Consider the following 27,728-nt stretch of genomic DNA (forward strand, 5'->3'; position numbering starts at 1 on the left):
GGACCTCAGGGTCGACACTGACGTGTTTCCCTTCTTCTGCCCGCGCCCCCCACCCGGACCCCAGGCACGGAGCTGGGGGAAGACGGTGCGTCCACTGCAGGGTTAACTGAGGCCAGAAAGCAGCCAGCCGAGCTCCGAAGCCCCCCCACCCCCAGCCCCAGGCGCTGATCCCTGGTCCCCTGGTCACCGCGGGGGTGTGGACGCAGACAAAGCTGTGTTCATCCGGCCCTGGGTTTGATGACCGCAGCACAAGGACCCCATTCTCTGCTGTCCCCAGCTGCGCTGGTCCCTCCCCCAGCCATCCTGACATCCCGGGAGGCCCCCCGGCTCCCCCCCCCCGCCCCCAGGGCGCAGCCTCAGCTGCTGGGGCCCGGGGAAATTCACGAGGGGCCTCCCCGGGGAGCGAGGTCTTTCTGGCGGGTTCCTTCTGAATGGTGTGGACAGCTGCAAGCCGGCTCATCGCGTCTTCTGTGGGAAGCCGCCTGCCTTTTCACAACCGATGTTTGAACCTGAAAGTGGGGGTGCACATCCAGCCAGTTCAACGGGATCTTGTTGGTTTCAGCCCAATATGACCTCTTGGAGTCTGGCTTCCAGATTCCTGCCGTGTATCGGCAGGCCTTTCCAGCTGCAGAGATGGCCACCCGCCTCCCGGGGCCTTTGGGCCAGGCACCGTGGGGGGGAGCCCGCCGAGGAGGCTTCCCGGGGAGAATGCACCCTGGTGGTGCCCCCCGTGGGTGCTGCGATCGTGAGGCCCACTTTTTCTGCTCTCACGGGAGTCAGGATGTGAGTCTCGGGGCTGTCGAGGGCCCACGGGACCGCCGGTCCATGCCCTGGTTTTACGGACAGAATCGGGCGGTGCCTTGCCCCTAGGGGAGGATGCAGGCAAGCCAGTGACCGCCCGAGTCGAAGTTTGCTCGTCCCTGAAATGGGCACGGTCAGCAGGACGGGTGTCCCAGGCTGTCCGGAGGGTTGCGTGCGTGTCTGGGACAGCATCCGGCACCAGGTGCCCGAGCCGTCATGGAGGTCGGACAGGTGGTGGCGGGTCGGGGGGGGGGGGGTCTCCGGAAGCCTGGCCTTCAGTATCCCAGGCTGGGCCCCCACCCCATCCGACTCGGCCTTCACTGCTGCCCTTCAGGGCTCCAGCACAGCCAGGCTGGCTGGGGAGGGGTGCTCTCTGTGCGCACCTAGGCTTTCTTCATCCAAGCAGCCCCCCTGGGGCTGCCTCATCCATTTTGTCTGAGAAGCCCCGCCACCCCCACTTGTTGAGAGCCGGCTCCCAGGCCCACCCTGTATCCCACCCGCACGACAGACAGCGTATCTGGCCCAAGCCTGGAGGTCTCAGGGAGCGCGCGTGGCGGGGAGCTGCTGGGCAAGGGCCTCCTCCAGACCCGCAGGCAGGGACGGAAGGGGCTGCCGCGGAATTCCGTCCCAGAGTTGGAGGAGGGGGAGGGCGGAGAGCGTACCGCGCCAGGCAGGGCCGTTGCCCTCGCGCCCAGGGGGACGTGACCTTCCCCGCGGCTCGGACAAAGGCCGGCTGGGCGGGCGGCGCCTTTAAGGACCCGGCGCGGCGGGGTCGGTGCCAGGAGGCGCCGAGCACGCCCCGGGGGAGCCCGGCAGCGGCGGAGGAAAGCGGGCGCTCACGGCCAGGGAAGCGCCGCCGGCAGCCGCCCCCCGCCCAGGCGCGGCCCGCGTGCTCACTTGTTCTCTTGCCCCACTTGCTCGCGGTGGGGGCTGGGCGGCCGGGGTCCTCCCCTGCGCTCCCAGAGCAGGCTCCACACAGTGGGGGCGGGGAGCTCTGTGCTAATGGGGACCCCGTAGCTGGAGAGACCCCGGGGTCCCGGGCCCTGCGAGCGAATAGGACCGGGGTGCTCGGCTCCGCGTTCCGCAGGGCCAGCCAGGGAGCGTGGAAAGAAGCCGAGATTCTGCCCGAAATGCGGCGGAGAGTAGGCGGGCTGCGGAGGGCGGGACGGGGGGCGAGGGTCGCGGTCCCTTCCCCAGGCCGCGGGCCAGGAGCAGGAATTCGGGGGAAAGCATCTGGCGCGGGGCTGGGAGCCACCAACTCGCAGCGACCACGCTGCCCGCGTCCCCCAGCCCCTCCCTGCACACGGCGCAGAGCCGGCGTGGAGGAGAGATTAGAGTTCGCCCCTCTCTCATCAATTTTCTGTTTAATGTCACCGGGCCCCATTGTGGCAGAGGGAAGCACGTCACCCAGGCCATAAATTTACGATTATGGCGCCTCCGGCCGCCTCCCTGTTCTAGGGCGCGGGGCGGACCCCGGCGCGCACGTCGGGACGGCCGCTCCCGGACACCCGCCGCCGGGACCGGAGCGGAGCCGCCGCGGAGCCGCCGTGCGGTAGGTGCTGCGCGCCGCTTCTCCCGACGCGGGTCCTGGGGGCGCGCCCCGCCGCCTGCCCTGCGGCTCAATTTCCAAAAGGCTTTTGTTTCTGGCTTGGATGTAGGGGCTTTGATAGTCCCCCACCCGCCTCAGGAGGCTGTTTGCATGGCAAATGCCTGCCATTAAAAAAATACAAATGCAAACCAAACAAAATCAGTTCTGCAGAAAGAAAAGCCCCTGGTAGCGTCTGCGCGTCCCGGGGGTGGGGGCGGGGGGGCGGCAGGCCGCGGCCAGCCGAGCTGGCCTTTGCATACTGAAAGAGACCCCGGACGAGCGCAGGCTAGTGACCCGGCCCAGTGGAATGTGCCCAAAAAGGCCCCGGAGGAAGTGGCCGTGGGAGCTGACCTCCCCTCCCCCAGTGGGCTCCCCTGGCCGTGCTGACTTGGGCCTTTGCAAGAGGGATTTTTCTGGGGAGTCTCCCTTTGGGACGTTTTCCTAGAACCCCCACCTGTGGGGGACTGCCGCCTGCAGCTGGGGCAGATGTGTCACGGGCTGAGGTGTAATAATGTATTTTTGCAGGTCAGGAAAAAGTGGGTCTATTGAGTGATTTTTAGTTAAACCATCGACTGTCCGGTCAACAAAGGAAGTGGTGGCGGTGCCTGAGCTGGACCAGAGTGGTGGCCCCCCAGCCGGACCCCCCCCCCGCCCGGCTGCCTGCGGGGCCACTGTAAGGAAAGGGCTCTGCCGCAGGCCCCGCCACTCGGTGGGAATTTTGGAGAGAATAATTTATTTTTGGTCTGTCTATGCCGCAGATAACCAGGCCCAGGACTCGGCCCCCACCCCTACCCTGGCCAAATAAAAGGGAGGTGGGCGCGAGGGGCCTGGAGCAGCCCGGCCTGTTGGCAACCTGGTTCCTCCCCGAAGGCCAGCCGCGGAGGGATCCTCAGCCCGGCCGGCAGGGGAGGAAGGTGGCCGCGCTGCAGGGCAGGGGTGGCCGAGGACAGGCCCCGAGGGGGCTGGCGGGGCGGGGAGGGGAGAGCCGGCCGCCACGTGCGTGGGGAGCGGGCCAGCGGCAGCGTCACTGCGGGCGGCGGGTCAGGTGTGCGGCCCAGGCCTGCGGTCCCGCCGTCAGCAGCCAGTCTGAATGGGCAGCGCCTTACCCTCTGGGGCCCTCTGCTGGGGCCGAGGTGGGAGGGGCCGCCCGGCAGGGCCGGGGCTTCTCCGAGTCTGGGAACGTGAGGAAATCCTCCGGGAAGCTGGCTGCCAGGCTCCTGCCCGCCCCAGGGGCTGGCCCGAGGGGCAGGTGTGGCCCTGCGCTCCGGCCGCCGCCCCCGCGCTCTGTAACTGGCGCTCCAAGGAGAGGAGCCGTGTTGGGCCTGCGGAGTGGGGGTGTGGCCTGCCAGGTCCGGTCCCCGTCCTTTAGCTTCTCCAGGCCCAGCTGGCCCGCTGCGGGCAGCTCGGCCTGCACGGCTGGGTCCCGTCACGGCAGACCTGCCGTCCAGCCCGCACCCCTCTCCCGGGCCCTCTCCCAGCAGGAGAGCAGGCGGGGGAGCCCAGCCCAGAGGCCCCGGCCAGACCTGCCCCGACAGAGACGGCGTAAACACACCCAAACGCCGCCTTGGGAGCAGCCCCTGGGGCCGCCGCTTACTCGGCGCTTCCTCCGGAGGAGAGGCTGGTCTGCAGGGAGGCAGGTGCCCTTCCGCAAAGGGCAGGCAGCCGGCTCGGGTGGCGGCGGGGGTGGGGGGTGCCTGGAAGCATCCCGCGAAGACCCCCTCATTGGGCTCTACCAGGGCTTTTGTCAACGAGTAGGGCAATTCCAGCCACTAAGCCACCCTTCCCCCACTCCAGGAGGCAGGGTCTGGGCTCTGGGCAGGAAAGGGGGGCCTAGCTTAGGTCACCCTCTGCAAGGAGACCCCCATAGTGCATCCCTACCCCCAATGTATGCTTGAGAGGGTGGATCTGGGCCCCCCAGACAGCCGGCCTCCCCTACCTCCTCACCCACCCAGACTGGGCAGGACCCTTGCAGTGGGGAGGCGGCAGGGCGGCCTGCTGGTCCCCTGCCTTCTCCACGGAGACGGGAAACTGACTCAGGGGCTGGAGTGGGTGGGACAGCAGGGGCAGCCATGGGCATCTCCCCTGATCCGGGGGGCAGGGGTCTCAGGCATCCCCCCCAACCCAACCCTACGGCCTTATCCTCAACCATCCTACTGCCGCTGATAAAACGTCAGGGAGAGAGAAGCCTGGCAAGGGGACCCTCCTGCCTGGTTATGAAAATCGCCCCCGTTTGACCCAGATGGGTCTCCGGGCTGATCACCTCACACACCCAGCACCTGAGTTACACTTTTCCTGTGAGCACACCGAGTTATATTTAGCCTCAAATTATGGCTCTGTGTTTAACAAGCACCTTCCCTGAGCCGTGGGGGCTGGGCAGGCTCCTGACCTGGTTGGAGGAAGCAGCAGCAACAACAGAATTAAAGACCCCTAGGAGGGAGTGGGCAGGAATGCCGCTCATCCGACTTCAAAGCCGCCCCCCCCGCCCCCGCCGCCTTTTAAAACTTACAGCCACATCCCCAAATCTTCTCAGAGCCTGTCTGGGGCCTGCAGGCCCCTCGCTTGCTCGCTCGGGCCTGCGCTGGATCTTCCAGGGCGGGATCCAGGCCAGTGCACAGGGCCTCGGCGACGCTGGGGAGGTGGCCCAGGCCCCTCCCAGCCTGGCCAGGCCCCTCCTGACCACACTTCTCCCCGTCAGGTGCTGCCCCAAGCCTGGGCCTCAGACAGGCCCCTTCCCCTGCCTCCTGAACCCTCTGGGCACAAACGCACGATGACTAGAGGCATTCTTTTTGGTGGGGCGGGGCAGCGCCTTCCCTTTGGGGACCCCGAGATCTCCTCCCTCTTCCCCTCCAAAACAGGCCTCCCCCAGGCACGGATGCTAGGCAGCCCCTGGGGTGCGGGGTCCAATTCTGACCTCCCCCCAGTACACACACACACACCCCGGACCCCTCCACTGCTCCAGCCAAAGGCCCAGATGAAAGGAACCACCCCCCAAAAGGCCTCCTTCAGGGGGACTGGGTGGCGCCGGGCCCTGCTTCCTGGAGGCTGAAGCGGTGCTGGGGGCCAGGGGACTTCTGGGAAACTTCGTTTTGTGTTTTTCTCTCTTCCTTGAGAGGAAGGACGCAAACGCCCAGGCCCGGCACTGTGCACAGTGGGCAGCCACGTTCCCGCTGGAGGTGGGGTCGGCTGCCTTCCAGTGGGGGAGGGGAGGGTGCTGTGGACCACTCGGACCCTTCTGGGGCCTCCAGCCGTCCCTCTCCCCCTCCTGCACACCGTCCTCGCCACCGGGCAAGTGTCCTTCCAGACGGCCGGCACCTGGCCCTGGCCTCGGGACCGGGTCCCCTGCACCTCTGGGGGCAAGAATTAAGAGTCAGTTTTGGTCAAGAAATTGTTTCTAATCTGCTCTTTGACTGATGGCCCAGGGAACAATGGAGAGACGCCCAGACACACTGCCCCGGAGCGGCTCGCCTGCTCTCTGGCCCGAGCAGGCCTTCATTGGGAGCGGTGACTAATTCACGATTTTATGTAACTCGCCTGACACCCCCACCCCCTCGTGTTAAAAATGATTATTTATTTCTGGGTTTCAGACAGCGGGTGCAGGGACACCTAGATCTGCTGCCACTTTCGGGGCGCGGCGTGTGGGCGAGGGCCGGGGGCTCCAGGGGGGGAGAGGTTCCAAGGCAGCGGGCACCTGGACTGTGTGCAGAAAGGCGCGTTCTCTGGAGTGCTGGTGTGTGATGGGGAAGGTGTGCGTACATGTGTCGTGCATGCATGTTTATGCATGTGCATGCATGTGGGGTGGGTGCACACAAGTGAGACCGCATACAAGCATTGCACATGTGCTCAAGCGTCGTGTGCACGCCCAGGTGTCAGGGCACAGCTGGCTACAAAGGGCATCCTGCTATCTTGTCCCCAGACCAGGGGACGAGCCCCGAGAGGGGTGTGTGGGGCTGTGGAAGGCCTGTGCTCCTGCAAGGCAGGGCAGGCTCTCTGGGGATTGGAGGACGCTCCTGGCTGCGCTCCAGGCTGGGGCCAGGCGTGTGGGCTGGCCTGAGGGGAGCCCATTGGTCTGCGAACCTGCAGGCAATTGCAGAGACCAGGACAGCCAGGCGCAGCCCTGACCCACGTTGTTATTGTCCCTCCTCCTGTCTTCTCTCTCTGACTCTCCCTCTCCAGTGAAAGGAGAGTCTGCAGATCCCCACACCATGCTCCTCAAAAATTAAAAACATTTGTTAGCTCTGGACGGCGGGGAGAGTTAAAAAGGAGACCGGGGAGGTTTCCTCCGGGCTGATAGCACGCCCAGCCAAACATGCCCCGGCCGGCCGAAGCCTGGTTCACGTCTTCCGAGGGGAACACGGGAGCTTATTTTGGTACCGCGGGAGCTGCCGAGCGGCCCTGTGCCCGCCCTGGGCAGCTGCCAGCCCCTGCCGCATCCAGCAGGCCCGTCTGCAGCTATTGCTGTAACAACTGTTTTGAAACAGTATTTTTTTTAAAGCCCACTAGATTTGTTTTAAATGACGCTGGGGGGAGAGAAGTAGGAGGGAGCGGCGGGGCAGGGAGCTGCGCATGACCCAGGCGCACCCGAGGCCGCCAGGCCCACCCCAGGAAGGCAGCTCCTCTCAGGATGCTACACAGAAGGGGGCAGGGGACACGAGGGGTTCTGCAAGCCCGTTCTCACCCCCTAAATTTGCAATCTGGCAATGGCGAGCGGCGAGAACCAGCGCCAGCCTGGCTGGGGGGGGGGGAGCGGGGCGGGGGAGGAAGGCCCTGACCCCCAGCTGTCCTTGCTGCTCCATCTCCAGCGTCTGCGGTGGGGCCCATCAGCCAGTCTCCAGGGCCCCCAGACAACCTTCTGCGTGTGGGGTGGGTTTGGGGTTCTGCGGCGAGGGGCTTACCAGCCGGCACCCCCACCTCCCCAACACACGCACTGGTAGAAACCCGGGGCTGGAGAGGCTGGAGGGGCTGGAGGACCCTGCCCCTCCCCCGCCGGAGGGCCCAGGCTGGAGCTCCCATCCCGCTCCAGGGCGGGCTGGCTCTCCGCGACGCGCGCTCGGGCTGCTCAGAGCAACTTCAGGGACCGCGCAGGTCGCTGAGGTGTTGTCTCTCTTGGATAGAGAACTTTTCTCTTATAATCTTTTCTTATTTTTAAGAATTTTCAAATGGAACTTTTAAACTAAAAAAAAAAGGGGGGGGGGCGGGGAGGTTCCCAGGCCGGAAAACAAGCGCATCGAAGAACTCCGCTTCCAAAGGAGAGTGGGAAACGGCTGCCAGCGAGAGCGACCTGCCCGGGGCCGGGCTCCGGGAAACTGGCGGGCCCCCGGAGCCCGCGCACTCCGGGACGGCGCGGCCAGCGGCTCCGGGTCAGAGCTCAGGCGCCGCCAGGCCCTGCGCGCGCATTGGAGCGGAGGCCTGCGGCCTCCCACGCCTCCGCCGGCTCAGTTTCTCAGGAGCCGGGCCGGGCTTAGGCTGGCCTCCGTGTGCGTGGGAAGCGGGCCAGTCCGCGAGTAGCCGCGGGATCCGGACCCGGAGGAATCCAGTCTCTCCAACACTCACACACCCGGGCCACCACTGAGACTGCACTCTCCTGAAGCCACGGCCGGAGTCCGGCGATCCGCGCCAGCACTCCCGCCCCAGCGGCCGCGCCCAGCCCGCGCAGCCGCCCCCCAACTTCCCGCCCCCACCCAAACCGGGCCGGCACCCGGGACCTAATTCAATCGTCCCAGGCCTAATGAATAGCCGCGCGCTAATCGGATCTCCGGGCGCTTTATGGATTTATGTGTACAGGCTCTCCTCCCGCGCCGCCGCGCCGCGCCCCGCCTGGGGTCACTTCTGAAGGCGCCGCGCTCGGACTGGCTTGCCTGGGGCTCCAGCCGCGCAGGGGCGTTATCCCCGCCGCCGGGTCGGGGCGTCGCCGGAGCCGGGACTCTAGCCAGAGAGTCCTGTCCTGCGCCCCGGCCCGGGTCCGCGGAGCCCCAGCGCTTACCTGCCAGCCCCGGGCTCTCCGGAGCTGCCCTGCAGGCCGCACCGCCCCAAGCGGGCGCCCAACCCGGAGCCCCTAGCAGCGGCCCGAGCCCCCACCCCAGGTCAGAGATGGCCGCGGGCGAAGGCCGGCCGGGGCTGAGCGCCTGCTTCCCCTTTCTCTCCGGATTCCTTTGATCCGCGGGCTCTCCCCGGCACCTCGGCTCCGGGGGCTGCTAGGGTCGGCCCGCGGGGGTCCTGGAAACGGTCCCTAGCTTATCTCCTTTCATCAAGCGGCCTTGGGCCTCCTTGAAACCGCGGAGCCAGTAATTGCTTTTTTCAGGAGGCCCTGTGCCGACTGGACAACAGCCAATCAGCGCCTTGTTTACACTCGGTGATTGACAGCCTGGTGGCGGGATGCCAACCAATCCCAGAGGTCCCGTGGGAGCGGGCGGGGGAGCAGGATAGGAAGAAGACAACAAAAAAAAAAAACCTGACTTAACCCCTTCGCGTCCCTATCGGAATGAGTCAGTGGGGTATTTTTAAGGAGTGTGCCTGCGCTGGTTGGCATCTAGTTTAAATATCATTTTTTTTTCTGTCCCCAGAGGGGGAGGCAGAGACTCAAGTGAAGAAAGAGGAGTAAAAATAATGTATCCGTCACCACTCAGATATCCCCTTGGCTCCCGAGAGCAAACAGCGTTTTGTTGGGAAGCCAAATTCTAAAAGAAATATTTATTTGGAGAATATTTTAAAAAGTGGTTTTCATCTGCTTGCGATGCAGATAATTTGTTCAGTGGCTCTTTTTAATTGGGGCGAGAATGTGGCGCATCTTCCGGAGAGTGGCACTGAGAAATACCATGCGTGGTTTTCGCTCCGTGCGTCTCAAGGTGGGCATATTTTAAAAATCTAGTTGCAGACGGAGAAAGGACAATCTTTTTCTTGGCCATATATTACTGATTTCCATTTTGATCGGTGTTCAGCTGCAAAGCGTAGCCGAAAAAGATAAGAACTGACGGGCCGCAGATAGGTGTCCAGAGACTCAGGACTCTCTCCTTGGGGTCTAATGGATTCCTGGGACAGGGGGAAGAGTAGACCAGGTAGGCGACCCTGCGGCCTGTGCTTCCCCGGCCACGGGCATGCGGGTACTTCCGACCTCTGTCCAAGCAGGTCGAGGCCTCAGTGGTAGGAAGGCCAGGCAACCTGAGGAAGACTCTGTGCTTTGAACTGGGGCCTACATGTGCCCTCATTCAGCCACCTGCCAGACAGATCCCAGGTATTTAAAAAAAAAGAAAGAAAGAAAAAAAGAGCATCATCTGCTTTAAGGGGTATTGAAGTTTCTTCTCCTGGGCTATGTACACCAGAAGCCAAACGTTAGACCTACTGGACTAAATTTAAAAATTAAATAAATAAATGAATAATAAATAAATAAATAAATAAATAAATAAATAAATAAATAAATAAATAAAATACCTCCCCTTCGGCGCGGACACGCGCTCCCACTCGCCCCTGCTCCCTCTCCCGCCCTGCACCACCACATTCCCATTCAGCAGCTACGATCTGCGCAGAGAAGCTGCGCAGTCGCCGGGCTTGAATTAAGCGCCATCGGGCTCGGTAGTAGCCCTGCTGCTCCCTGATTGGCAGCTCCCTGGCCCGGCGCCAGCCTATTGGGAGGCCTGTTTACGCGGAATGAGTGGCACGAGCTCCCAGCCGCGGAGGGACGCGCGGCCAATCAGCGCTCTGGCTGCTCGGGTCTGAGTGGCACGAGCTTATTAGTATGCAGGGCCTGTGGCTCGCCGCGCCGGGCTGCAGGTTTGAGAGCCGCTCTGGATGGGCTCGCTAGAGTCGTTGTTGTGGAAGCGGTGCATTTACAGTGCAACAGTCAGCACATTGAAAATACCAATAGGAATACAAAACAAAGTCACATTTACTGGTTTAATTGTATTGCATTCAATTGTATCCAGGAAACAGCCTCCAGTAAGTAACTGAAATTGCTTTCATTTTTTGTTTTTGTATTTTTGTTATTATTATTTTTTTAATTTTGGCTTTGGGGATTTACATTTTTAAGCAAGAGAAAATCAGGATTGTGATGTTAAGAAATATATACCTTCCCTTTTAAAAAATCCGTTATAATGTCGAGCAGGGTTTTTTTTAAAGATGGACAATATGTAAGAGCGATTTTTTTCCTCTGAAAAATCTTATCGATCGGTTTAAAATGCCCCCCCCCATTGCGTCCTTGCTTTGCTCTGAGCGCTTGTTGTCTCGATCGACACACAGCATTAAAAATAAATAATCGAGACAGGACAGGGACCGTCCGGCTGCGTCCCGCGCGAACCGCGCGGGCGGCTGCGGGCTGACAGTCTGCAAGGTCCGGGACGCCGCCGGCGCGTGCCGGCTCCGGTGGCGCCGCCAACGAACCCCGATTGTTTGTCACCCCCACCCTGCTCCCCTCCCCGAAGCAGTCTGGGTCGGCCCCACCCGGTCGCTCCGTGGTGCGGGGAATCGGCCGGCTCCTGGTGGCCCAGGCGGCCCCAGCAGCTGACCAGAGGGGGCTTTACGGCCGGGTGCGGGGCGAGGACGGATAATGGCGAGTTTTTCGGGTTTCGATTTACAGAGCCTAATCCACTAAAGCATATTTTTTCGGGGTGGGGGGTGATGATGGAGGAGGGGGCTGAGCGAAGCCAGCGCGGCCGGGCGTTTTCGCCGCGCGTGTTCCGGACAGCGTGCGGGGCTCGACCCACGGCCCGCAAGGCGGGGTCTGCCGGCGGGTGCACCCGGGGCGCGCAGGGAACCGGCGCGAGCCCAGCCCTGGGTCTTCTCTCGAGAAGTGTATGTGGGGGGCGGCCTTTTCGCAGAGAGCGGGTTCTTCGGCGGCGCCAGAGCAGCCGACCTCGGGTGTGTGCCTATCCCCCAGCCCAGCCTGCAGGCCCCACGGCACCCGAGCGCCCGGAGATGGCGCCAGGGGAGTGGGGCGGAAAGAAGTCCCCGTCCTCGGCGGGAGGCCGAAGCGATGGCGGGTTTTGAGGCGCATACGTTAAAATCAAAGCAGACCTAAGGGATCCCACATCCTGGAGTGCACGAGCCACGCGAAGAAGGAACGGTTGGCTCCAGGACCGCGCCCCGCTACCCCAGGGAAGAGCTCGGGTTTCGAGATTCGGTTCTTTACGAAAATGCCCTTGTCAGCGATTATCTGGCGGGCGCAGGCCCCCTGTCCGCCGCCGCTTGCGGTCTGTTTCCTGCCTTAGGTCGGCCCAACCCGGAGTTGCGTCGTTACCCTTTGCAACGGCCTCGTGGGTGGGGGGGTGGGGGGGCGCTCGGAGCCCTGGGACCCGCGGGTGGCAGCGCTAGGACTCTCGGGCTCCGGGCCCAGGCTTCTGCGCCCTCACGTCCCCGCCCCGGCTCCCTGTCCTGCTTGGGTTCCCCAGGCCTCGGGAGCCGCGTGCTGGCGCTCTGAGAGGCGCGGCGCGGCCTCTCCCTGGGAGCGAAGAACACAAAGAAAAGCCCCCTCCAACCTAGTAAGAATCGCAGCGGCACAGACGGGCCACAATAATACATTCCTAGTTTGCGTAAAACCCAGGCAGGCTGGCGAGGAGGGGTCAGTGCAGCCTGCGATCCGCCCGCGGGAGGTGGAGGTTAAAATTGCTGCTGGCAGCCGAGCCCGCGTCCCGAGAATCGCAGCAGCTCACCCTTTCTGGACAATTTTTAAATTTCTTATTGGAAACAGGAAACCTCACAAAACAAAAGCGTAGTGCACACGACCCCTACGCGTGCAGCCCCCCGGTCCTCGGCGTCTTTGAAGCCCCAGGCTCCGGACCTCCCTCCCCTTCTTCTTTCCCTTTGTCCCGCCCCGCGAACCTCGGTTCCCGCCTCGCTGCGGCCCTGGCGGCCTGGAGCTCGCAGTGCAGGCCCAGGCGGCGGCGAGCCGAGTTATTTGTTAGACCCGGGAGAGAGAGGGCGATCCCAGAGGGGAGCGAGCCCCAAACCCCTTTGTGTGAAGTTCGGAGACAAAGAGAACGCTGTGTAGGGCCCGGCTCGTTTATTTAAAGTGTAAAAGCTCTCCGAATAAATATGAAAAAAGCTTATCAGCTGAGCAAATATGTATTCACTTAATACATTATGTTTTGGGTTATAGATTAAATCAAACACGAAATCGTCTGTTAATCAGACGTTGTAGAACCCATAGCATTAAATATTGCAATTTAAAATGGTATCCACGAAATGGAAAACATCTTAATCGCTTTGTTGTCACGGTGGGCGGCAAAAAAAAAAAAAGATTTTCTGCAAAGTTCACAATTAGGACTACTGCGCCTATCCACCTCCCTTTTGTTGGAAGTGAGAGGAAACAAAACGATGAAGAGTTAGGAAAGGAGAAGCACGCGAAATCAAAGAGGCCCACGCCGGCGCGCAGTCATTCAGTTTGTGTCCCTTGCTCCGCACCCAAGCGTCTGAAATTGTCCAGTGTAGCCTCGGAGTGGGCTCTCTGCTCTGGGCGGGGGTGGGAGAGAAGGGAGGTGGGGGCTTTTTTATGAGGCCCTGGGGGGGGGGGCGGTGGAAGACGGAAGTCAGGGGTCTGCTGGGACGTGGAGAGGGCGAAGGTTGTACTGAGCCTGGCCGAGCCTCTGAGGGGCGAGCTGGGCGCCTCAGACCCCGTGACTCCGGGCCGCCTGGCCGCGTGGAGACCAGCGCCGCTCCGCGACCCCGGGCAGGCACTGAAGGGGAAAACCCCCGTGGCTGATTTGGGTGTTTGGGGGAGAGAGAACAATTTCTGATGCTCAGAGTATCCCCCCACCACCGCCTAAAGCCCCCAATCCTCAGAGGTTGATCCTGAGTGAATTTGATTGGGGGGTGGGGTGATTGTTTCAGCCTCGCTAGGCAGCTCCGGGGGGACAGCAGGCCGGGCATTGCGGCGCGGCTGCCCAGGTGACTCCAGCGGCAGGCGCAAACGCCAGGGGCTCGGGGGACCTAGCCCAGGGTCCTTCATGGCCGGGTGTGCAGAATGGGGGCCTGGTCCGGTTGGAGCTGGGGGGACAGTGTGTTCAAAAGAATGGGCCGAAAAACGCATGGGGGGATGGGAAAGGGAAGAAACGGAAGGTTATAAAAAAACTCTTGAGTTACAATCAATAAAATTACTCGCTTAATTAGCATGGTTATTCAGTTATGCGGAATGCAGTAGAAGCTGGACCTCGCAATGAGGGGAGAGGAAAAAAGAGAGCGTGGACCCCAGTCCCTTCCACCAAGACACCTCTGGGCAGCGGGGGAGGGGAAGGGTGTGCGTGCGAGTGAGTTTTTGTGTGTGTGTGCGCGTGTGTGCGCGCGTGATGGCTTCGCAGATTTGGGATTTTATCACCCCGCGGAGCCAGCAGCCTTTCGCCACGGCGCCCTGGCCGCAGGGACCCCCCGGAACGCGAAGGGGAAAAGGCGGGCGGTGCTCTGGATTCCCCCTGGCTGCTCCGGGTAGAGCGTGGTCCGGACGGTGCGTGTGCGTGCGGGGACCGCGGTGGCGGGTCGCCGGGTTCGTGAGCGTGCAGCGGAGAGACGCACGGAGCGCTCCGGCCTGGACGTGGGGCCTGGCCCGGGCTCGAGCCTCCGGGAGGGGGGAGGCGGGCGGGGGGGCGGGCGGGGCGGGGACCCCCGGGGGAGTCGAGCCCCCGAGTCACCGAGTCTCTTCTGCTTGCCTCTGCAGACTATGGACCCGCACGGCGGCCGCCGGTTCCGCGCGCGGCCGCCTGCCGACGAGCCCAGTCCACCGGCGTGCTGACCGGTCCCGCCGCCGCCGCCGCCGGTGACTCGGACGCCACCTCCTCCGCGCCGCCGGCGCGTCGCCCGCGCGCCAAGCCACCCCCGGGCCCCGGCCGCGCTGCTCCCAGGAGGTGGCGGCGGGCCGGGGCCGGGGCCAGGGCCCGGCATGGATGGCCGCGACTTCGCGCCGCCGCCGCATCTGCTGTCGGAGCGCGGGAGCCTGGGCCACCGAGGCGCCGCTGCCGCCGCTCGCCTGGCCCCGGCCGGGCCCGCCGCGCAGCCCGGGGCACACTTCCAGCCCGGAAAGTACTTCCCATCGCCGCTGCCCATGGCTTCGCACACAGGTCAGTGCCTGCCGGGCAGGCGCGGGAGAGGAGGCCCTGCGGGGGGTGGACACGGTCGGGGGTCGAATAGGCGCACGCCCCTCCTCTCCTCCAAGCATTTGCGGAGAAGCCTTTGGTTTCATTTCCCTGCTCTGGCACTGGTGGCTGCCCGAGCGCGGAGCGCTTCCCCGGCGACTCAGGAGGCGGAGAGAGCGGTTTAGAGCGGCCTTCCCGGGGGTCCCCGGGGTCTCCGAGGGGCAGCCCCAGAGCTAGCTAAAAACGAAGCCTTTACCCTCCTGCCACGCTCCCCCACCCCTTTTTGCAGAACTGAATTCCGCGGAAACCACATTTCTGCATTCTGCATTCACATCCTTAAGACATTCCGGGGCTGGGACAACGAGGCACTTTCTGTGGGGAACAAAACGGCTGTTGTGACTTGGGCGGGGGGCGCGGGGCGCGCTGCGGCCTCGCGGATTAGGGCGATGTGCTCGGGGGTAAGCGTTAATAGGGGCTGCTGGTGTCAGACGAGCAAATCCTGTTTCTATATAAAGCCTTGAAGTGTCAGGGCGAGAATGGGTTTGCAGGGGATGCTTTTGCTTTAACAAGTGCCTCTGGTATCCTGCTAAAGCCGGGCACCGCGTGGCCAGTGCGCGGCCCGGGGGAGCGCAGCACCGGCGGCTCGGCTGGGGGAGGCGCGGCCGCGGCGGGATTTCGGTGCAGGCGAGTTGCGGAATCAATTTGCTGTAAGAGGAGAGAGCGGGCGGCCTCTAGCTCCAGTCCTCTCGGAACCCCTCCCCAAGAGGGTGGGTCCATGGCAGAGCTGACCCCGACCTCCGGAGCAGTCCTCCTGGGGGGGGGGCGGCGTTGATTTTACGGTTGAGCTAGGACAGAAGAGGAGCGGGCCGGGGGCAGGGAGGAAAGGGCGGCTACCTCTCCGAGCTCCCGGAGGTCCCTGGCCAGCCCCACGAGTTTGCACGGCGCGCGCATGGGGACCCCGCGGCCGCCCTGGAAGGCTGGCTTGCCTTTGGTTACAGTTTGTTTTAAACATCAGAAATGTTTGCCTCTTTTTGTTGTTGTTAATTTGGCAGTAACAGTTATTATTGCTAGCTTGATGAACTGTGAATACTAATAAAATTATATCTGCTTTAATGGGATTACAATTAGTGTGTGAATTAAAACGGATGGCAGAGTCGGGCTAGAAGGGGGAACGTCAGAAGGAAAGGCGGTCAGAGGGAAACACAAGAATTCCCTAAAATGAGAACACGGGCGACCTTGCTTAATGACCGGTGGGCTGTTGGCATCGGCAGACGTGAGGAAATTCCAGAAGTTGGCGGGGAGCGGAGGGGACAGCCTCCGGCCGGCCTCGGGGTTCGTGCCCGGGGCGAGCGGACCTCCCAGGGGCTGCCCTTCCTTCCTGTCCTTGCTCTTCCTCCTTTCCCTCCCTCTCCTCTTCCTCCTCTAGACGGGTGACTCGAAAGAGAAAAAGTACTCACCAGGGCAGCTGGTGATTTAAACGTATCTGTTCTGGCTGTCCCCGGGGTGGTATCTCTCCTGCCCCTGCCTTGGCGGTGCTGCCCACCCAGCTCAGCCCACCGTGGGGGGCTGTGGGTGGGGGCTCCTGGCCGCTGCAGGGACAGAGCCAAAGCTTCCCTATCAACCCCTTCTGTGGGAGGCCCGGGGGAAGGCTGAGCCTGCAGGTTGGGGGGTGGGGAGGGAGCGGCTGCATCCCCGCCCCCACCCCTGCCCTCTAGCCTGGCAGGTACCGGCGCCTGAAAGCAAGCGTCTGCAAGGCCCTTGACCCCCAGGCTTTCCCGGTGGTGCACAGGCACGCTGGGGCCATCCCCTGGGGAGGCTGGGCCAGACCGGACGCCCCCTCCCTATTCACCAGCCCCCACAGCCCGGCCTGGGTCCGGCCCGCCGCCATGTCCCCTCTGGGCCCCGGTTTCCGAGCAGGCACCATCGAGTCAGGTGGGGACGTGGCGCGGTGGCCCAGACCATTGTCTTGCTCACTGCAAGTTGGACCACGTGGTTCTCGGAGCGTGGGCCACGGAGGGCTTGGAGAAATCGGGTGGGTGCTGCCCGGTCCGTGTCCTTGGCCCAGACCCTCCCTACCGCCTTCCCCTCACGCAGGGGGCGCTGGAGGGCGCTGGAGGCCTCGAGGGCACCCTCCGAGGGGGGCTGGAGGGCCACGTGTCCCCTGCTCTTGGAGGCCGTTCCCACCCCCTGGGGGACCTGAGAGACCTATTGTGCTTGGCGAGGTCCAACCCATCTGCGGTGGGAAGGCCGGCCACGCGGGCGTCCGGCGAGAAACATCTGCCACCGGCACAGACTTTCGAAATGAGCGAAAGCCAGAATACCGTGTGGGTTTCTAAAATGTAGCTGCATCATTAAAAAAAGAAGAAGAAGAAATTGTACCCCCATCACTTTGCTTTGTATCTATATATGATCTAGTCTAGAAAGGGAAAAAGTATAACCAAGTTAAAAATTGCTCTTACATTTCGTCTGTGGGTTTCCAAATGGTCAGTCTAGGGGGGTTTTCTTCCCCTCCCCGGGGTGTGCGGGCCACGCCGCCCCAGCCCGGCCCCTCCCCGCCCCTGCTGCTCCCTGCAGGGCAGGGAGAACGGCTCGGAGCTCCCTCCCGCTGGTCCAGCTGGGGCAGGGGAGCCGGGTCCAGCCCCAGACAAGGAGCGCTGGGCTCCTGAGGACTTCCCGGCCCTGGCACGTCCTCCCAGACTGGGCCCGAGGTCTTCGTCCCTCCCCGCTGCTGCTCCGTTCCGCCTCGTCCCCACCCAGGGCCTTTCCCAAGGTCAGCCGGAGGGACCCCGGTGGGACGTCGGGCTCCAGGGCCGCCCCTGCTGCTTCTCTAAAAATGAAACTACCCGGGCTGCAGGGCGTTCTGGGGAAGGGCTGTTCCGCGTAACCTTGCCACCGAAAGGTGCAATTACAATGTTTGGAGTCGTTCTTCTCAGTGCAGTGTTAGATTTTGTCTCTAATACAGATGGTCCGGAGGCAAAGCTGTGAAATCTAAGGGGGGAAAAAGGAAAATCAACAGCGCACCCGCCCGAGGTTTTCCATCGGCAGCGCTGCCTGCAGCGAGCGGGGAGCACGCCTCTCCCGAGCGCGCTCAGTGCCGAGGCAGCCCGGCCCTGGGAGAGGCCCGGCGGCTCCGCCCCCCAGGGCCGCGTCCCAGCCTCCGCCCGGCGCCGCGCGCGCCCCCCGCAGGGGGCGAGCCTCCGAGAACCCCCGGGTCTCCCCCGAGGAAGGCACCGGGAAGGCGGAGGGGCCGTCCCCGCAGGGTGTCAGCGGCCTGGCGGTGGGTTGGGTCTTCCTCTCCGCCCCTTCCCCTGTCTCCTTTGGGGTGTAAATGGCCCGGCCCTCAGCCAGGCGCCCTGGGCCGGGGGCGTCGTCGGAGTAAACGGGGCGGCCGGGCCCGCTGGTGGGTGACCGCTGGGCACTCCTTCCCTCCCCACGTGCCTCGGACCCGCCAATCTCAGCACGAAAAGCGCGGGAGAGGAGAAAAAAGATAATTCCCTAGTGTGAAAAGACCCCATCAAAGGTTTCCCCTCCTTCCCGTGTGATTTTTTTTTTTTTTGTAAAGGGAAAAAAAAAATACATTTTCGTAAATACCTCATTAACTCAGTGACGCGATGGAGTGTTTCTGCAACAGTTACCAACATTAAGTAGGTGTGAACAGAGTTACTTTCCGAAGCTTCTACCCATCCTGTTCCGGCAGAGACAGAACTAGGGCTTCAAAGCCACTGCCAGCGCCCAGCCCGGGAAGCCAGCCACTCCCGGGCCCGCCGGCCCGCCCCACCAGCGCCGCGTTGGGAGTGTGGCTTGTTCCCTCTGTGGGCCCTGGGCTGCCCCCCCATCTGATCTCGCCTGTGAGGATTTTCCTATAGGAATATCACGGTCACGTGAGAAGTCAGGCAGAGTAGCCAGCGAGGCAGGGAGTGGCCCCGTGCAGATAGCGCCCTGCCCCTGGGAAGCACCGCACCCCCCAGACGCTCCCCGGTTATTCTTAGAAATCTCCCTCGGCGTCGGCTGCGAGACAGGGTTCAGCAGCCCGCACAGACAGGACACAACACACAGGAGGCTGTTAGCATAACATGGATGAGGCTAAAAATACCCCTCCGAAACACACATAAAAAAGCCAAATCCAACAACAGAACGAGCTAAAAATATTCTGGGCTTTGGCAAAGAGCGCGGAGTTAAATAAATTATACAAGAGCCATTCATGGGAGCAAGTTGACTTTCTCTCTTACGGGAACTTGGTTCAAGCTAATAAAAATAATAATTTACTAGCCACTGAGCTTTGCATGAGTTTAAATTTAATTGGTGGGGCTTCTGGCGTTTGTCACTTCTTGGCGATTAGTGGGCTTGCCCTGGCCTGGGGCGGGGTGGGGAGGCGGTCCCCGAGTCAAGGGTCCCTATGGTCGTGGGCCGTGGCCCCCTCCTCCCCAGGACCAGGGTCTGGGTGCCGGAGCAGGAGGTGCAGAAGGAGCGGAGCTGCGGGGGGTGGGCAAGGACAGGCAAGGCGTGGCTACTTTAATTTGATAAATGACCCTACACCTTTGAGAGTGTGTTTCAACCATCAAGATACACTCCAGCAGGTTGATAGGACGTTCGCTGTCAACGTACATGTCACCAGAGCCGGCTGTGAGCATAAATAACGCGGCGAGCCCAGGATGTCCCGCAGCCTCCCCAGAGCCTGCAGGTCACACCCCTGTCCCCAGTGGGTGCTTCCCTTTCCTGGTGTCTGGGGGTAGCAGATGGGAGGACAGGAGTAGGCACGGGGGCGGGGATGGGTGGCACTTTGGCCTGGGTCTCCCCACCAAAATAAGAGCACCAGGCGGCTTGCTCAGAAAAGCCGCCGCAGGCGGGATCTGAGGCTGGAATCTCAGGGTTGGCTGGCTGGCGTCCTTGGGGGCAGCGCATGTCTAAGTTCAGCCATTTCCCAGGAATGTTAAATGGCCACCCTGGGATTAGGGTCAGGGTGAGCCCCTTGCTCTCTGGTCGTCCTTCCCGGGCTCTTATCTGAGGGCCCTCCTAACTCCCAAAGGACTACACTTCCCAGAATGCCCTGGTCTAGCTCCAGGGTCTGAGCCTGGGACCAGCCCTGAGCTGGGAATTCCCAAGCACAGATGGAGGTCAGCCAGGGCCCCTGGGAAGGAGCGCTTTCCGGCCGGCCGGTGGGGCAGCGGAAGGGGCCTTGGTGGCCGCCCCCAGCGCCCCTTTGCCCTTCCTCCCGGAAGAGGCTTCCGGGCCCCGCCTGGCTCCCTCCCTACCATAAATATCAGAATATGGGCGCCCACGCCCCCAGAAGAGACCCGCGTGGCGGCTGCCTCGTCTGGCACAGCCAGAGTCCGGGGGGCCCCGGCACACCCGCTGATCTCAGCCCAGTGAGGTGCCCTCCTTCAGGCCCGCCTCCTCAGAGGGCCCCCGGGGGCCAGCGAGGAGGGGCCGCGGGAATGTGCAGGGCAGCACCAGGGCTGGTGTGTCGGGCGGCGCGTCCCACGAGAAAAACCCCGCACAACCTCTGGGGGCGCCCTCCCAGCCTCACATCCTCCCCAGCAGTGGCGTTCTCTGTATCGATGCGTGGTGACTTCGGGCCGGTCCCTAAAAGCAGTGACCCCCCAGGACAGAAGCCCTTCTGCGGGGGGGGGGGGCCTGGCTCCAGGGGCAGAAAGACCAGACAGGGAAGGGTCTCTCCACCCCGCTGCCTGCAGCCTGGGGGGAGGGCACCCTCCTGGAAGGCCCTCATCACATTACACCAGCCACCTGCTGTGACTTCCGGACACAGAGCTGTGCCTTGTGTGTTTGGCCGATGGGGGACTGGCTCCCAGGGGTTCCACGGTCCCCCTCGGCCTCTGGGGCTGCCGTTGGGGGCCGACGACAGAATCTAACCAGCCTGGATGTCTAGTAGACGCCGGCCCAGCCGGCAGCCGGGGGTGTGGAGGGAGCGGGTCCTGGGAGCCTGCCGGCGTGGGGCCGCCCTGCCCACTGACGGGTGTTTGGGACGATGCACCCTGCAGACCACACGGGCCTGTCTGCCAGCGGGTGGCCCCGTTGGCTGTGGTGCGTAACACTGCCGCCTTCCGCAGCCCCGTGAGCAGCGGCCTCTGGGGCTGGGGACCCGTGGGGACCGGGTGGGGGCTCCGGGGCGGGGGCGCCCGCCCTGCTGTGGGGTGGGCGCTGGGGGTGCAGCGGGCAGGCCCGGGGGTGGGGGGAGAAGCGTCCGGTGCCCGGCCGGGGGCCAGCCTGGCGGCGTCTGGGGCGGCTGCAGCTGTCCGGCCCCTGGCTTCCAGACCGGACCAGCCAGGAAGCGGTGGGGCTTTTTTTTGTTTTTTGTTTTCGTCCTGACTGGGGGGTTGGGGAGGAAGAGGGAACAAACAGGTGGGTTGGGGTCCTCACCCCTTCCCCTCCTCCAGGCCCCCTGGACTGAGAGTCGAGTATCTAGACGAAAAGACTTTCAAGGCTGGGGGTGCTCACCGAGGGCCTGCAGCCGGAGGCAGGGCCAGGCAGCCCCTGGGTGCGGGGGCCTGGTTTCCCACGGGGCATTTCCAGAAGTGGTGGGGAGGGGCCGCAGAGGATGGGGTGCTGCCCGAGGAGGCCTCCCAGCAGCGGGCTCGGGCCCCCAAGGGCGGCCACTCCTCCGTGCCCTGCCCCCGGCCCCCGCCAGGAAGAGCACCTCCTCTGCTCTGGGAAGTAAGAACCAACCCGCCCAGTGGCCATCCTCTGGGAGAGGGCAGGTGTCACTGGCTCCCTTCGCCTGTCCCTTGGGGGCTTTCTTCCCCCGGAATTCCAGAGGCAGCTCCAGGGGGTGGGCGTCCCAGCCCCCCCATCAGAGGCCGGGCCTGGCAGGCCCCCCCCAGTGCTGGGAGCACAGCCGGACAGGGGCGAGGAGAAGGCGGGGGGCGGGGGGCGTGCAGTGTCAGGGTGGGGACAGGGCTGCACCGTCGGTGGACGCCCAGCATCTCATGGCAGCCCACGCGGCCATCCCTTCCGTGGGCAGAGACCGAGTCCACCCTGTGGACCCCGACCTCCCCGCAGGCCAGCAGTGGGCGTGCCGGCGGGGCTCCCACGAGCCCAGAGGACGCACCTCGCGCCAGGCAGGGCCACCCTCGGGAGGCCCTCCCTCGCACTGGGCTCCCAGGAGCCGCCGCGCGGCCACCCTCGGGGAAGCCGGCCCGCCCAGCCTGGGCACGTGCGTTCCGGTCTGTGCCACTTCCCGCCACCTGCTCCCGCCTCCGGCTCCTGCCTGCCTGCTGGCGGGGAGCCCGAGATCCCCGGTGACCTCCAGCAGCACGGCCGGGGCTCCCCCTGGGCCGGGCTGGCCACTGCTGAGCCGCCCGCCTTGGCTTCCCAAGGTCCAGACGGGACTCCTTCTGGGGTTACCCCCACCCCAGGCTGGCCTTCTCCCAGCACCCGCCCGGGCGGCCGAGTCCTGCCCCCGCGTGGAATTCCTACAGGAGAGCCTCCCCCCGGCCCTGCCTGCCCCCCACCAGTCAGCCCCCCACCCAGTCCCGGTGCCTTCACCCCTGCTTCCCTCTCCCCGGGTCTCCCCCCTCCCCGGGGCCTGCCGCCCCTCAGCTCAGCCCCTGCCCACTGCCCGTTCCTCCTGCTGTCTCTGCAGGTTTCTAAGTACTGTGGCTGGTGCTCCCCCGCCCCTTCTGGGGCGGCCCCCAGCCCGCGCGGTGGCTGGCCCAGCCGGGGTTCTCATCCCTGGCGGGGGTCCCGGGCCCACAGCGGTCTTGCCCTGCACACCCGGTGGACAGTGCAGCCCCGGGGCTGGGGCCCGCCTTGTTCACACCGCCTGCGTGCTGAGCAGCCTCTGGCTTCGCGGGAGGGGCCGTTTCTGGGGGGCTGGGCCGAGAGGCCCTCGGGGAGCCAGGGGCAGCACCCCCCTGGAGCAGTCCCCCGCCCTGCTCTAGGCTCTCTGTCCAGATGTCCTGCAGTCCTGAGGCCTCAGCCTGACACGGAGTCAGGGAGCAGGGCCCCGGCTTCTGGGACCCTCGGGGCTGGAGGTGGGAGCTCCCAGGGGTGTCTTGGGGTTCTCGGGGGTGGAGACCAGCCCTGCTCCGAGGCTCTGGCGACCGCTGGGGACCGCTGGGGCCCTTGGTGTCAGAGGCAGAACACCCGGAGGGACCCAGCAGGTGGCTGGAGGTGGGGAGGCTCCAGGTCCTCCAAGGGCCCTCACCCTGGGGTGCTGCCGGCAGGCAAGTACCGAACCCCCGGGCGGACGCCTCTGGAAGGACCGCTTTCGTGAGCACCCCTTTCCTCCCTGGAGTCTCTGGCTTCCAGCCAGGAGGGAGGGCGCCTGGGGCCCCCCTCCCGGCCCCCAGCTCTCCCCTGGCATGGGCAGGCCCGAGAGGCCCACGCAGAACCCCCTGCGCCCCCAGACACTGACCCCAGACAGTCTCCAGACCCCAGGCCTGCGGTCCGTTCAGGCCGATGAGAGTGGAGCTCAGTGAGGATAGCTGGGCAGGGGAGGCTCCAGGGAGGAGGTCCGGGGGCCTCCCCGACGCTGGCTCGGAGCCTGAGGAGCACAGGTGGCCCAGGGGCTTGGAGGCCAGCGCCGGCCCTCCCCCTCCCCTCCCCCACCCCGTCACCCGGGGCCCGGGGCCCGGCCTGTGAGCTGGCCTCCCAAGCAGGTCAGCTCGGAGGCCCAGGTGGGCTGCGGGCAGCCACAGCACAGGGGCCGGTGCCCCCCCCGGTGGTGGGTGGAGGGCGTGTGCCCTCTGCGGCTGTCTCGGATTCCAGGCCCCCCCCCCGCCCGCCCCCCGGGGGAGCCCGCACCGCAAGTCCCGGCCCCAGAGCTTTGGACAGCCCCCCCCCGCCCAGTGTTGGCACACCCCTCCCCGCTGCCCCCGCCCAGCCTGCCCATCCCACCGAGGTCCTTTCCTGCCAGCGCCCCCGCCACCCCCGTCCCCTTTGGGCCCAGCCAGGCTTCTCTCTCAGCACAGACGCACATCCTGACCACCCGCCAGTGGTGGCCTTGGTGCCTGTGCTCGGGGCCGCCCTTCGAGCTCAGAGGGGCCGGACCCAGGTGCCCGCCCCTGGCCCACGAGCAGGGCCCTCCACAGCCTCGCGGGTCAGAGGGGGGAGAGGAGCTGGACGCCCGAGTCCCCCGGGGCCTGCCGCTCCGCCCCGTGGGGCCGCCGCCCTGTCCCATCGGCTGGCCGGGGGCCACGGCCACCCCAGACAGGGGGTCAGGCCTGGCCGGTTTGCCTGAAGCCGGTCCCCTTCTGGAGACTTTGTGCGTCCCTTTGGGTGTCCTAAAAATAAGCTTTTAATTTATTTTAAATTAATATTAAAATTAAATCTAAATTAAATCATAATGCATCTCTTTACGCAGACCCTTAAAAAACCCCACATGTGAGGACGCAGGTGACGCCGCGAAAAGCCGGGGCGGTGCCCACGGCCGGTCCCCGAGCCCACGGCCTGCGCGGGCCTGGGGACAGACACGTGCTGAGACCCAAGGCGGTCCGTCCGTCCATCCGTCCGTCCGTCCGCAAGGCCCTGGGCGGGCCATGGGGAGACAGCCCTTAGCACTCAGAGCAAGAGGAAGGGCAGAGCACAGGGTCCCCCGCGCCTGCTGGTCCCCGCTGTGACCGAGGGCCTGGCTGGCGGGGAGGCCAGCTTCCGCCCGTGGGAGGTGGGGGCGCACCTGTGCATCTGCGTCCCTGGGTCCGGAGGCCGCCGTCTGTGGGGGGCGGTGGGGGGGGCGGGACTTCACGCACGCGGCCGGTTTTCTGACTCGTCTGCAGGCACAGACCTGCTCCCTAAGTAGCTGACTTCCGCCGGGTCCTCCCAGTACCTTCCGGAAAGTTCCCCGTCTGCTCTGGGCGACACGGTCAGCCCTGTGGGGCCCCACAGGTGGCTCCATGGGGCGGGGGGAGGTGTACCGGGCAGCTGCAGCCGTGTAACAGATGACCCCGCACTCAGCAGCTGAGAGCAACCGGTGTTCGTCCTCTCACCGCTCCGGCGGGGCGCGTGGGTGGGTCCGGGCGTCTGTTGGGCTGCGGGCGCCTTGAGGCTCGGCTGCAGGGGGCCCTGCCCCAGCTCGGCCTCGAGGGAGGCCTCGGGCCTTGGCTGGCCGGAGACGAAGGCTCCCTCATCGGGGGCCTCTCTGCTGGGTGGCGAGCGAGACAGCCACAACCCGCTCACAGAAGCAAGTCTGGGGCGGGGGGGTCTCACGTCATATAAAGGCACGAATCCTGGGGTTTGGAGGTCATGGGGGGCCCAGGACGGGGTCTGTCGGGACCCCTCCTGAGACTGGCTGTCCCCACGGGCCGAGCACACTTAGGTCCCCTCTGCAGCCTCCTGCCTGGAGGGCTCCCCCACCCCTCCCCGTCGCCCCTCATGTGTCTGGGCAACACCACTGCAAACTCCCAGCCTCTCAGCCTCGGGCCCCTCGTGTCCAGCTCGGTCCCCCCCCTCCCAAATCCCCCATCACTTCCTCACCGGGGACCCCACTCCCGCCTGTCCCCTCTGGAAGCCTGACCAGCGCCCGTGCAGCGGGGGCTGGCCAGGCAAATGCGGACCCCCACCCCTGCCAGGCGGCACTGCCCGTAGCCGCACAGGGCTGCCTCGCGCCCTGCGGGACGTCTGCCCCGGGACGCGCCCCCAGCAGGCCAGGGAGTCGGCCTCAGGACAGCTTTGGGGCCAGAGGGCCACAGGGAGCCCGAGGGTGCCTGGCAGCCGAGACTTCCACGACCCTTGGGCCGGCCCAGGGTGAGGGTGGGTGAGGGTGGGTGAGCCCGCGGTGCACTGCGGACACCCAGCACCTACCTGTCTGTCTGATTAAGGAGCTCAGTTCGGGTTCCAGTCCCGGGTGGGCTCAGGGCTCGGCCTGTGGCTGGGGGTGTCGGTGTCACCGAGAACTGTGTTCTTTCTTCCTGCGCTCACGGGATTTCCACGCGAACACAGCTGTCATCTCTGTGCTTGGAAGGGCGAGGGCGGTGCGCCCGCATCGCCCGGGGTGGGACGCAGAGGGGCGGCCCCCCGGGAACCCGAGGGTGGGGTGGCCGGAGGTCCCTGCCGGGTCCCGGTTCACACGGCGTCCCCCAGATGCCGGGACGGACTGGGGAGCGGGGGCTGTGGGTGTGCGGCAGGCTGAGGTCGCCCCCCCTCCCCCGGGCCCCGCCGGCGCCGGGTCTCCCTCAGGCCGGTCACCTGCGCTCTTGGCAGGCACACAGGCTTGGCGGGCAGCCCCCGGCCCCCACCGCTGGGCCGAGGGGTCTTGTGAGGAGTAAACAGCGTTTTCCCTCCATCGGACCCCTCACCCTCCTGTCACAGCTCAGGCCCCGTGCCCCGGCCGCCTTTCCCGTGCTTCCCCCGACGGATCCTTCCTCGTGCGCCAGGCCTCCCGTGCGCAGGTCCCCGGCTTTCCTCCACCCTCCCCTCGGGCCCCCTGCCCGGGCCCCCACCCCAGGCACACGCACTCCTGAGGGCGGGAGGTCTGTCTTGAGCCAGCCCCCCTGGCCCGCTGTGGCAGGGGGCAGGGGCGGGTGGGTGCTCAGTGCCTTGGGGCCCCGGCTGGCTAGGTGAGCGCACGGGTTCAAGGACAGACAAACAGACAAGAAGTGGGCGAATCGGCACGATGGGGGTGCCCCGGTGGCCCCCCACCAGCACCGGCCTCCCCCGCCCCCCGCCGCCCCCAGCTTCTCCCGCTGAGCCGGCCCTGGAGCTCGGCCACTGCAGCCCCCGTGTCCGGGCTGCGGGGCCGGTGGGGTGAAGACCGCGCTCACCGGGCGCCACCAGAGCGTCCGGCTGTGCAGGGCGCCGAGTGTGGGGGGGCCCACCCCTCGGCTGGGGAAGACCCGGCCAGCAGGGCGACCCCCCGCCCACGGGCACAGGGCCTGCGTGTGGCCCAGCTCCGGGGGGGCCCAGCCTGTGCTGGCGCGGCCAGGCCACACCAGACCTCGTGAGCCGGGAGCTGCCTGGCGCGGGCGGGGGACACGGCGCCCCTGTCCCGGCTGCCCGCTTCCCGTCCGCCCACCGCTGAGACGGGCACGTCCAGGGCCAGCTCAAGAGTGTGGGGCCTGGGTCCAGGGAACGGGGTGCAGGAGCGCAGGCGGACACCCCAGATGGGCTCTCCCTCTGAGGGCGCCCGCCCGTCCCTGCACCTGTGTTCACGTGAGTGTGCTCACAAGCTCGCGTCCCCGGTCCCGGCCAGGGCGGGCCCCCCCGCAGCAGGCTGACCCCAGGGTGGTGGGGGGAGGGGCTTGAGGGGGCCGGGCTGCTGGTGGTGGTGCTCAGCTTCTCACTGTGGCTGTCCAACCGTCAGGCCCGCCTCCAGTGTCCGGGAGGGGAGGTGCTGGCCACCAGCCAGGGACAGCGAGAGCCAGGAGGTGTGAAGAACAGGAGCACGGAGGGGGGGGCGGGGGGGGAGCCGCCCTCCTGCTCGCTGGCTGCCTGGGTGCCCCCCCGCGCCCCCGCCCCCGCCCAGCGCGTGAGTCACTCTCAACGAGTCCGAGGGCGGCCCCTCCCCGCCCCCCGCCCAAGGGCTAAATTTACCCTTTTAATAAGAACCAGACATATATCCGATTTTCCTTTTCTTCTATTAATTCTGGGCTGCTGGTGGCGGGGCCCGGCCCCTGTCATCATCGAGTCCCCGGGGCCAGTGGCCCGGCAACCACGGTTTTCCTAGTATGGCCGAGAGGCACTGCTCCTGGGCCAACCGCGGCTTCTGGAACGTTCTCCTGGGCTGGCCAAGAGCGGCTTCCCGCGTGACCACCTCGTGTTTCTGGGCGGGTGCCCCCGCGGCCCCCCAGGGCCAGGCGGGGGGGCCCGCCCACCACTGCCCACTCCCGCCCCCGCGTCCCGGTGGTTCTGGCTCCTCTCCACCACCCCCCACCCCCGCATTCTCACGCCAGCCCTCTCCCCGAGGGGCCGCCGCGGCCCCTTCTCGATGGCCTCCTTCAGGGAGCCGTGGGCGGCAGCCGGGGTCACGGGTGGCGGGGGGACTGCCAGGCCGTGGGAGCAGAGGGAAGCTCGCGGCAGGGCGGGCCCCAGGCCGGTGGGACTGAGTGGCGGTGCCGGACCGGCCGACACGGAGGGCTGCCCAGCTCACGGGCCCCGAGAGCCTGGCCGGCAAGGCCGGAGACCGGCGGGAGCCTCGTGCCTGTCTTGGGGGCTTCTCCACGGCGTGGAGTTCAGGCTGCTGTGGGGGAGGGGCGCCTGGGCGTTTGGGGGCGCCCAGTCCGGGTCTCGGGGCTGTAGTCCGACGCATCCTGGAGGGCAAGGGTCCCCTTCTGCCAGGGGCGAGCCTGGATGTGGCCCCGCCCCTGGGGTGGAGGGGGTGGGAGGGGCCCGGGACC

The 27,728-nt window shown here is 65.3% G+C and overlaps 1 protein-coding gene across 2 annotated transcripts in view; it reads left to right on the forward strand.

The window, feature by feature from the left end:
- The first annotated feature begins 10,154 nt into the window (after positions 1 to 10,154).
- Positions 10,155 to 27,728, forward strand: part of BAHCC1 (BAH domain and coiled-coil containing 1) — a 52,446-nt gene continuing 34,872 nt past the window's right edge. Inside the window, exons 1-2 of one of the 2 annotated variants that reach the window (XM_045836127.1) lie at positions 10,155 to 10,318; positions 14,025 to 14,424. In XM_045836127.1, the coding sequence (XP_045692083.1) occupies positions 14,247 to 14,424 (178 nt within the window). In that variant the 5' untranslated portion in view covers positions 10,155 to 10,318; positions 14,025 to 14,246. Of the gene's footprint in view, positions 10,319 to 13,502; positions 13,815 to 14,024; positions 14,425 to 27,728 lie in introns of those variants that run through there. The other variant, XM_045836128.1, reaches the window with a different exon arrangement.

Source organism: Phyllostomus hastatus, unplaced genomic scaffold, assembly GCF_019186645.2.
Source record: "Phyllostomus hastatus isolate PE091 unplaced genomic scaffold, TTU_PhHast_1.1 phas_contig_210, whole genome shotgun sequence".
Taxonomy (NCBI): Eukaryota; Metazoa; Chordata; class Mammalia; order Chiroptera; family Phyllostomidae; genus Phyllostomus; species Phyllostomus hastatus.